The sequence below is a fragment of the Rhipicephalus microplus genome, chromosome 5 (assembly GCF_043290135.1).
Source record: "Rhipicephalus microplus isolate Deutch F79 chromosome 5, USDA_Rmic, whole genome shotgun sequence".
Lineage (NCBI taxonomy): Eukaryota > Metazoa > Arthropoda > Arachnida > Ixodida > Ixodidae > Rhipicephalus > Rhipicephalus microplus.
Window position 1 is genome coordinate 207,562,342 of NC_134704.1, and position 10,951 is coordinate 207,573,292.

At 45.9% G+C, this 10,951-nt stretch overlaps 1 protein-coding gene across 1 annotated transcript; it reads left to right on the forward strand.

Annotated features, from left to right (window-relative positions):
• The first annotated feature begins 3,137 nt into the window (after window positions 1-3,137).
• LOC119173551 (uncharacterized) lies at window positions 3,138-9,402 on the forward strand. Its single transcript, XM_075896421.1, has 3 exons — window positions 3,138-5,105; window positions 5,774-6,081; window positions 7,135-9,402. Exons 1-3 carry the CDS (start codon window positions 5,088-5,090, stop codon window positions 7,166-7,168), a joined length of 360 nt encoding a protein of 119 aa, XP_075752536.1. The 5' UTR covers window positions 3,138-5,087; the 3' UTR covers window positions 7,169-9,402.
• Window positions 9,403-10,951: the final 1,549 nt, after the last annotated feature.

A 10,951-nucleotide genomic window follows, 5' to 3' on the forward strand; every position in this document is an offset into this window, starting at 1 on the left:
CGGTACAGAATGCTGTCTCGCACGGAAAAGTGGACTGCTTGTCGGCGTAGCGCTCTCGTGGAAGGGACAGCAGACGGATCGGTAAGGTAGTCGAGTAACAATGCAAGGTATGGATCTTTACGCTGCTCCGAAAGCATGTCAGTGGTGTCTATTGGTGACAAGGTGGTAAAAAGTGGTGACAGAGAAGCCACATCTGGGGTTAATGGCGATCGCGAAAGTGCATCGGCATCCGCATGCTTGCGACCGGAACGATATACTACACGGATGTCGTATTCTTGCAATCGAAGTGCCCAACGTCTCAGGCGTCCGGACGGGTCTTTCAATGTGGACAGCCAACATAGAGCGTGGTGGTCTGTGACCACGTCGAAAGGGCGGCCGTAAAGGTACGGGCGAAACTTCGTCAAGGCCCAGATTATGGCCAAATACTTCTTCTCTGTCACGGAGTAATTCAATTGAGCCTTCTTGAGAGCGCGACTTGCATAGGCGACTACGTATTCGGCTTCGGTACCTTTCCGTTGTGCCAAAACTGCACCAAGACCGATGCCACTTGCATCGGTGTGAATTTCTGTGGCAGGAGCGGGGTCGTAGTGACGAAGAATGGGTGGTGAGGTCAGCAGGCGGCGCAGCTGGCGAAATGCGTCGTCACATGCTGGTGACCATGCGGATATACCTTTGCTGTTGGAAAGCAGACTCGTGAGAGGTGCGATGATAGACGCGAAGTTGCGCACGAAGCGACGAAAGTAGGAGCAGAGACCGACGAAACTTCTTAGGGCTTTCTGTGATGTGGGCAACGGGAAGTCAGCGACAGCCCGAAGCTTTTCGGGATCAGGAAGAACACCGTCTCTTGTGATGACATGTCCGAAGATGGTTAGTTTTTCTGCTGCGAAGTGGCACTTCTTGCAGTTAAGTTGTAGGCCCGCAGAAGTTAGACACGTCAGAATCTCGTGGAGGCGAACAGGATGTGTCGGGAAATCAGACGAAAAGACTACGATTTCGTCCAGGTAACAAAAGCAAGTTTTCCACTTATGGGCACGCAAGATGGTATCGATCATGCGCTCAAATGTGGCAGGTGCGTTGCAGAGCCCAAATGGCATCACTTTGAACTCATATAGGCCATCTGGCGTTACAAAGGCTGTTTAGGGCGCTAACAATCAGCCATTGGCACCTGCCAATACCCAGAACGCAGACCCAAGGATGTAATGTACTCGGCGCCTTGTAAACAGTCAAGAGCATCGTCTATTCGTGGTAGCGGGTAGACATCTTTCTTTGTAATCTTGTTTAGGCGGCGATAGTCCACGCGAAATCGAACGGTGCCCTCTTTTTTCTTTACCAGAACGACAGGTGATGACCAAGCGCTTTGAGAAGGCTGTATCACTCCACGTTTAAGCATGTCGTCTACTTGCTCCGTAACGACGCGGCGCTCTTCGGCGGAAACGCGGTAAGGACGCTGTCGCAGAGGCGAATGTGAGCCGGTGTCAATAGTATGAGTGACAGTCGTGGTGCGGCCCAAAGCAGGTTCTTGAAAGTCGAAAGAAGAGCAAAACTTGTTAAGGAGAGCAACAAGTTGGCGGCGACGCGAGAGGGGAAAGTCTGCGTCAATAGCATTGTCGAAGGCTCACAAACTTGATGGCTCAGACGCAGAGTTATTGCGGCAATTAGACATGGCGTTTCGTCGGGAAGAATAATATCATCGATATGGTCGACAGGTTGCACATATCTCAACGTTTCACCACGAAGTAAGCCAATGGGGTAGTTGCAGTGGTTGGTAACCAGCATTACGGTTAAACCAGACGCAATTGTAAGAACGGCAAATGGGAGAACGATGCCCTTGCGTTCAGTAAAAACAGGAGATGGCGTAAACACCACCGTGGCGTCAGGTTGCGCCACACATGAAAGGCTTATAGGGACCGAAGCTTCTGGGGGCAAAGTGATGTCGTCATCAGCGATGAGTTTGCAGAGCTGAGGAGACCGGTCGGGTGGTGGAAATTCATATGTTGGCACAAGGGACATTTTGGCACGGGAACAATCGATGATAGCTTCATGACGTGATAAGAAATCCCAACCGAGGATAAGGTCATGAGAGCAAGATGGCAGAACAAAACACTGTACGACGTACAAAACGTCTTGGATGACGACGCGCGCCGTATACAGAGCCGAGGGATGAATGCGTTGCGCGCTAGCCGTGGACAGCACCATGCCACAGAGAGATGTGGTCACTTTCTTCAGTTTCCGACAAAATTTGGCGTCCATCACAGAAACGGCGGCCCCGGTATCAATTAACGCTAATGTGGCGACTCCCTCAACATCGACATCAACAACATTTTTCGGCGAAAACGGAGGCCTTGGGAATTGCGCACAAGTTGCAGTTCTTGCCTCCGGAACTGCACTGATTAGTTTCCCTCCTCAGGAGGTGATCGACGACGCATAGGCGATGGTGACCGGCGACTAGGGGATGGGAAACGAGCAGTCGATGGGCGGCGATTCGAGTCTGAGTGCCTCTGCTCATATGCAGATGCGGTGGCCTGCTGCGGCGCGTAGGTAGGAGTTCCGAAGTATGCGTTGGCAGGTGTGGGGCGACGGCGGCAGAAGCGTGCAATGTGGCCAGCGATGCCACAGGCGAAGCAGATAGGACGATTGTGTTGGGTGCGCCACTCATTAGATCGACAGAAAAAGCGAGGTGAGGGCCTGTGAACTGGAGGCGAGGCCGGAGGATGTGGAGCTGATGAGGCGACTGGATGCGGTGGGGGCCGCGCGACCACAGCTGCGTAGCTAAGAGGTAAAGGTGGTGCAGGTGGTGCGTAGCCGACAGCTGAGAGATTAGGTGCTACTGAAGTGCATGGGTAAGGGGCCTGCACTGTAGGGAGGACATCACAAACTTCCGTGCGTATTGCCTGCTGCAGTGTCGTAGGCAGGCTTGTGGTGGGCGCGTCGCTATGCGGCAGCAAGGAGAGCTGTCGGGCGACTTCCTCCCTGATGAAGTCTTTGATCTGATTGGACAGACTTTCTTGGTAAACGTTGGCATTTGTGAGTGCGACGGCCGAGATCAAATCCGGTGGTGGGACACTCTGTTGGGCGACGCAACGCTGACGGCGCAATTCATAAAAGCTCTGGCAGAGGCTTCCAAGGATTGCCACCGTGTTCGGGCTTTTCGCTAGCAACATCTGAAATGCGCCATCCTCGATGCCCTTGAGAATCTGCCGAATTTTCTCTTCTTCGGGCATAGATAGATTCACACGCCTGCAAAGGTCGAGCACGTCCTCTATGTAACTAGTAAATGTCTCGCCAGACTGCTGGGCTCGGTGGCGCAGGCGCTGGTCAGCGCGGAGCTTGCGGACCTCTGGTCGGCCGAACGCTTCAGTGACGAGTGTCTTAAAGGAGGACCAGTTGGCGATGGCGGTTTCGGGGTTTGTAAACCAAAGTTTAGCTATGTCTGCCAAGTAAAAGAAAGCGTAGGCGAGCTTAGAGTCGTTGTCCCACTTGTTGCTGGCGCTTACGCATTCGTACAAGGAGAGCCAGTCTTCGACGTCTTGCTCACCACTGCCGCTGAAGATTGGTGAGTCCCGTTGGCGAGTAGCGCCGGGGCAGGTAGACGAGACAGCTGGTGGTGCTGGCTGGGCTGGGATGGGCTGGTTGGCGACTGCGTCAGTCATGTTTTGCAGTGGTCTCTCGGGCAACTTGCGAGAGCGGAGCTTCAGGTCTGCTTGGGGATCTCAGCAGCCTCCACCAAATGTGATGACGTTTATTGAACAGGAGAAGTCACAATGATGTCGCAACGAAAAATGGCCGTACGACAAGTCTGGCAAAAGGCAGCCCAGGTTCTCGTGCAATCAGAGCACGGGGTTTTTCCTTCTCTTTGAAAGGCGCATACACGTTAGTGCGTATGCTCCACTACAACTTGTACATTTTAACAAAATTAAATCACCAATTGCTGACGGTCAACTAACTGAAACAGTGTCTCAATGTGGCACTAACACAGGCATCAAAAGCACTACCTTTACAGATTATACTTGTGACACAATGTGGTCACTTCAGCATTGGCATGTACAAGTTATGCTTGAAGTTGTGATGTCGCATTTCATGCCATGCCTGCGGTACATGTTTATCCACCGTAACCTAGTTGGCTGTGTTTCGTTTCCTCAGTTTTAGTTCCTGTTTCTGAAGCATTATTCGTGCTCTAACTATCTTAGGCATAATAAATAGCAATAGGTAATTCTTTCTTTATCCTACTTGTCAGGCTATTTCATTCTTCCTATAGAACTTGCTGACTCGTTCAAATGATACTAATATGACAATTTTCATTTCTTCTTTTATTGCAACAAATTAAAAGCCAATCTCTTGAAGAATCTAGAACATCTAGTGCTAAGTGTGAGTGCGCTTAGCACTTGATTTGGTAATGACACTTGGTAATTGAAAGAGGTCAAAACCTTCAAATGCCTTCCTTGAAATCAATTAAATAAATACAAAGATGCTGTTGCAGACATGGAAAAAGTATGCTGTGCAGTGAGCAGAGCATAGTAAAAAAGAATTGTGTCTTGTGGCTATCTATGGCACCCTGTGGCTCGCCAAATACAGCCAGACGTGAAAGTAAGTACACTTAAACATGTCCAGCTCTGTACCTTACTTTAAAAGGCACACTTCTGCATGCTTCAAGCCATCCAGAGGATTCGCGAGCTATCTCTAAGAGGAGAGGAATGACCTTTGATCGAAATAGATGCATATGGAAGGTTATTAGTTTGCCAGTGGCCTGAAGGGGTCAACTGTGCATAGCGGCTTAGGCAAAACTACAGTTGGCCATGGTACATGAAGCTAAGATTTTAAACTGTGAACACTTTATGATGCTTGAGACTTCCTCTCATCGATAAAATGAAGCTTTCACTGGCCAAGATATCTCCACTCCCATAGGACTGATCCCACAAACAATGTTACCATTAATGATAAAATGACCGCTTGTTTCATTTTAGAAACCAAAAATGGAGACATGGCTGCATATCGCTGAAGGATTCAGCCAGACATGACAGTTTTCAAACTGTATTGGGGCTGTTGATGTAAAGCACATACAGATTGAGTGTCCTCCGAACTCCTGAAGTATGTACTTCAATGATAAGGTTAGTGTGTATATGTTTTGATGCACTCTGCAAACAATTTCATTCTGTTAAAATTATTGTCTATTGCGAATAAATTTAATGTGCCGTTATAAGCACTAAACACATAGTACGTTTCAGTGTGCTGTCTGAATGGTGGCATCAGATGTTCCGATGTGTGGAATATGGTGCTAGGATCTCTACAAAGCACTCATGCACGTTGGTACGTCATACAATATATCAGAGTTGCAGCAAGTATGATAGCATTCTCTAACGCTCTCACGTACTTTTTTTCGATAACATGCATTATAACAGGGCACTCCAGATAACAATAATAAAAATATGCTTAGGAATTTATTCCCACTTTTTTTATCAAGCTCGCTTTGAACTGTTACAAAATAATCGAGAAATAATAGAATTGGTTTCACACCGAAAGTGTTGCTATCGACACAGCTCTCCCTATGTCCCTTTCTCTTCTTGAAGATTGGATAAAATGTTGGTGTATGGGCAGTTATATATTACATTACAGTTTCCATGAATGCATTGTTAAAAGTTACCCTGCTGAATAATTAGAAACACTAGGTGTGAACTCTCATGTTGCAACCCCATTCATTTGGCCTCTCAGCAGATCACCATTTTAAAGTATCTAGAATAATGTTACACAATCCTATTGTATGAACCACTCATTGCAGGGCACATACTTTATTGTTCTTCTTGCCGTGGTCGAGAGTGACTACAAGTTCGTGAACGTCAACGTTGGTGCTTACGACAAACAGAGTGATAGTGGAGTCCTGGAGCAATCAAAGTTCGGGTGTCGCTTGGAGAATGGAAAGCTTCATATCCCGCGAGACCTAGAACTTCCGAACACGTTCCACCCAGTGCTTTGCGTTTTTGTGGGAGACGGAGCCTTCCAACTCCGCAGCGACTTTCTACGGCCATACCTTGGACGAGGGCTAGACGGCGAAAAGCGCATCTTCGATTACCGATTGAGCAGAGCAAGGTAAATTAGACAAACCTGTATTTCAGAGGAAGTGTTAATTTTTCTTCTTCAGTCCTAGTTTGATAACTTGGTACTCATTTCGGCAAATCCGTCGCGGCACTTCGACGTATCAATATCCGCCTAGGCAGCGAGTGCTTGTGCTACACGATGCAGACGAACTGTTGTGAATTTTTTAACATGTATAAACAGCATGGAAAATTTCGGTAGATGTCATTCTTCAAGTCGTCATGTAAGTCGCGTGGCAACTGTTTCTGAGCCATCGTGCGTATTACGTATTCTGCACCTTCACTATAATCCCGATGAAATGAATTTTATGGCCTGTGCAAATTTTCAGCGTGTTGGATTTTTACGACAATATTGCAGTCATCACCAAGCACGAAAAATTGGTCGGCGACTGCAGCAACACTGACAGAAGTGAAGTTACCAATTTTGTCCTGTAGTTTTGACAATGCTCTGGACTGATCTAGTTACTCCTGTGGTGCTGTGGACAAGCTTTGTTTGATGTGATGTCACTATAAAGGACGAACATGGTAGCCGACCTGAGATTATGGTATCTAGTTTACGTTGTCACATGTTCCATTCTCCACTCAGATCCCCAGTATTTGCATTACCATGTTCCTTAAATGTGCATTGTTAAATTTGCTGTTGCTGTCTTGCATATTTTTCGCATGCCACCAAATATTCGCTTTGACTGTTTCGTGGCAGTGCTCCCTCAATTTCGCATTCATATGGTGGACAGAATTCTCGGGCGGGCAGCATGGCTCGTGGGCTCACATCAGTGATTCTCCTTACCTACACCTCATCAGAGAAGGCCGATGTCATGTGCAACCCTAACCCGTTGTTCATTGGGAGCCCAGAGATGGAAAATCGCGGCTTTTCCCTGTGTCGATTTTGGTAACACGAAGTGGCACCAAAATTTCTGCTACTGTTGTTGGTGATTGTTCCGAAATAGAGCTGAAAGTATATGTTTACCTGAGAGTGATGGGATGGGGATTGAAATGGTAACTCATCAATTATGCTTTTTTCTTTCTTTCTTTCTTTTCCGTAAAATAGGAGGTGTTCTGAGAGCGCTTCGGGATTCTGGTGACCAGGTGGAGAATCTTCGCGCGGACCATGGGCCAAAAACCGAAACAAGCTGAAAAGATCGTGAAGGCCCTCGTTGCTCTCCACAACTTTCTAATGCACTGAGGCACTGTAGATGTTGATGCATCAATCAATCAATCAATCAATCAATCAATAAAGCTTTATTTTCATAAATAGATATATGCAATTACAGGGATTATTTTACATTTTACAGGGATTATGCATATTGTGGCCCTGGCTTTGCTGATTTTGTGGATGGCTTAGGGCAGCGACGGTCTGGCCATTGGCGTGAGCTTCTTGCACAGCCGCCAATGCAAGTGGTTCGTACACAGGCACGCCACTTTGCCAAAACAGCTCGGCAGGTCAGGAACCTGTATGTTAGTTATTTCTTCAGTGAAGAAAGCAAAGTGCCTTGGCAGGATAAGATCTGGTGTTCTTTCAACACAGCGCCCAATGCAGGCCTACCTGCTGCCAAGTAAAGGGGAAATTATTTAGTTATTTGATATGTGGGGTGTAACGGCCGAAAAACACCATATTATTATGAGAGACGCTGTAGTGAAGGGCTCTGGAAATTTCGACCACCTGGGGTACTTCAACGTGCACCCATATCTGAGCAAAAGGGCCTTCATCATTTCTGCCTCCATTGAAAATGCATTTTTTAGTAAAGGTGTTAAAGAATACGTGAAACTGTGTGAACCAGGTAAAAACAATCACCACCATAAATGGGTATGTGCCACACGAATTGTGGCAATCCCACTTTTCGTTATTAGTCAACTAAAGATGATAATGGCTACAGTTGGTCCAACAAATGGCTGTGAAGTCATGGTGGAGTGACAAAGACATTGCGTACCAACAACGAGAGAATAATAGGGAAAACAAAAGGCAATGGCAGCTGAGAGAATACCTTGATGGAAGGCTGATGACCACAATGACTTGCCCGTAATCTCTGGCAGGTGGAAACATTCGGCTTCACCGAGACTTTTTCTTCAAAGTTTGGGCAACCATGTGTCTGTGACTGTTTAAATTGTCAACCTCTCTTGCTATCTGGATGATATCATCATTTTCTCACCCACTTTTGATAGCCACCTTCCTCGTCTCTGAACCATACTTGACGCCTTTCGGCGAGATGGCCACATTTTTATTTTTTGTTTGGCCTTTATTCTTTGTTATCTCTTGATACCATGCTTCTGTTTAGCCAACGCCAATCATCACGAAACTCTACAGCATGTCTAGCTGTGGCAATAATAGAGGCACACTTAGTAGGATCTGGCATGTATGGAAATATTTTGTCGATTTTGTGCGGTGGGTAGGAGCGTGGTAGCAGGCATCAACAACCACTGGGTCATCGCAATTTGTCATTGCATTTGACTACTGTAAATAGAGGGGCTGATCTCTTCCAAGAAGCTTCACGAGAAGTGATAATAAGTTTGAAATGAAGCATCAAACTTAGAAACACAGTTCGCAAAAGATAAACAAAGTTTTTATAAAGGCACAGAAGCTGAGAACAGTGGCCAGCGAAAGGTTGTCAGCAATAGAGGAACCAAATACCTGAGTGAGTGCGAAACTATACTAAGAAACTGCACAGAGCGCCCTGGAACGGGGAAAGTGCATGTCAGCAGGTGCTTTTATAACTTCTGCGTCTTCAAGGGGTAACCATGTACTATGTGGATCAGTTGCTGACAAATGGTGCACCTGCCCTGAAAAACGCACACTCACAAAACGCACAAGCAAGCCCTTCAATGTGTGATTGTAATCTGGTTGTAGAAGGCAATTAGATGTTGTGTTAAGGCCACAACACTCTGCCCCAATTTGTGCAGGCGTTGATTAGACAGCACTACGAGCAGGCAGCGCAATAGCAAGTCAAGGCGCACTCTCTTTATAAGTGGCATTTGCTCAGATTAGCAAAATAGGACGAGCAATAGGAAGGCACTGGAAAGTATGACCTACTACAGCATTCCAAGGATCTGCTACATGTGTAATATTGTTTTTTACTGTCATAACTTACTTAGTTGAAATAACTGCTAGTAAATTTGCCTTGTGTTTACATTCAGATAAGAAAAAAGTTATGTGGTATTACCATTGAATAAACTGGGAGGTCTTTCTGTATTTTGAGTTTCACCTTACGTGTTCAGCATTATTTCCGTTTAGAGTGTTTAGATTTTTGATAGTGACTGGTTATATTAAGCAAGGTACTGTGGATGATGCTTTTATTGTATAATTAAATTCAGTCAAACACTTCTTGTGTCATATTGATTGCAGTGTCCTGCCAGCACAGTACATTGCTCCCAAAAGCTGTCTCAAATACAATAGTCACAAAGCGAAGTTAAAAGAACTTGCAAATCAAAAATAATTCTGAAGGTTTGTAAAGCCAGAAGACATTGAACCAGGTGCTACATGCTGCACTACCACTTGACTATCACATCTGTACTTTATTTGTAGGTTATTGTTTGTCGTCCCTTGTTACTTTGTATCGTATCTTCTAGTGCAGTTTTTTTAGTGATTATTCCAGAGTATATGCCCAGTCCCTGCATTAACAACGATATTCGTGTGCTGGCTAATAATGCGACTTGTGTTGTGTCGTAGCAGACGACGTGGGTCAACTCCATTGCATAAGCTGCTGCTCGTGCACGATTGCAGCTCTAGTCAAATCGCGATGCCAGGCGCTCCAAGTTTTCCCCCAAGTACGAAACGTCCTAATATTCTATAGAACCCCAAGCATTCAGAAAATTGCACAATAGGCACCTTAGTGTCGTACATACGAGAGGGGGCACTTTCGGTGTAACAACAATGCACTGCAATTGGCAGAATGTCCAGCAGAATAAGTCTCGCTTGTCATCAGAGGCAGAATATTTATTTATTATTTATTTTTATTTATTGGTACCTCAAGGGTCCCGAGGGACATTACAATAGGGGTGGACATCATAGGTAAAGAGAAAAAAATAAACAATATGACAATAAACATTATTACGACTAAAATACAAAGTGTAGATACAATTGGCGGCAAAAATAAGACAATACATTTCACAAATGCAAGCCCAAAGACATCAGTTCATGTATGTTCGATAGTATATCGAAAGCGTGCTGCCTCACGGACAAGTGCAACATCTTTTGGAAGGCCATTTCAGTCTCGGGCAGTTCTGACGAAGAACGACTGGTGGAATGTAGTGGTGCGGGTACGGGGTGGAATTACTGCGTTCAGGTGGCTTGTTTGGGATGTATGATGAGTCAGTTGAATCAACCGACTGTCACGAGGCATGGTGTGAAAGAATCTGTGATAGAGTCAAAGGCTTGAGGTGTGGCGATGAGAGGCAAGGGGCACCAGCTCCAGCTTAGACGTTAGAGACGAAACGCTTGCGTGATATGAATACTCAGAAAGGATAAATCTGGCGGAACTGTTCTGGACTGATTGGAGAGCTTTAGTGAGATTAGATTGGTGGGGGTCAAAAATATAGCAGAGGCATATTCAAGTTTAGGTCGCACGAGCGTTATGTATGCAAGTAATCTTACATGTGACGGCGCCATGAAAAGGTTTCCGCAAAGGTAACCAAGCATTTTGTTTGCTGAATTGATAATGTGGGTTATATGATCCGTCCAAGATAAGTCTTGAGACAGGTGAAGCCCTGGGTACTTGAAGGAATGTACATTAGCTATAATGTTGTTAATAATCATATACACGGAGGGTGCAAGGTTGGGTCGACGATGGAATGAAATGTTCACGGTCTTACTGGTGTTCAGTGACATGAGCCATGGGGTACACCAGTCTTGAATACGAAGGAGGTCTTCCTGA

What these genes read in the sequence shown, in the direction of transcription:
- LOC119173551 (XM_075896421.1), top strand. An exon ending in TACCGATTGAGCAGAGCAAG is followed by an intron (nt 6,082 to 7,134) that starts GTAAATTAGACA and finishes TCCGTAAAATAG; the next exon opens with GAGGTGTTCTGAGAGCGCTT.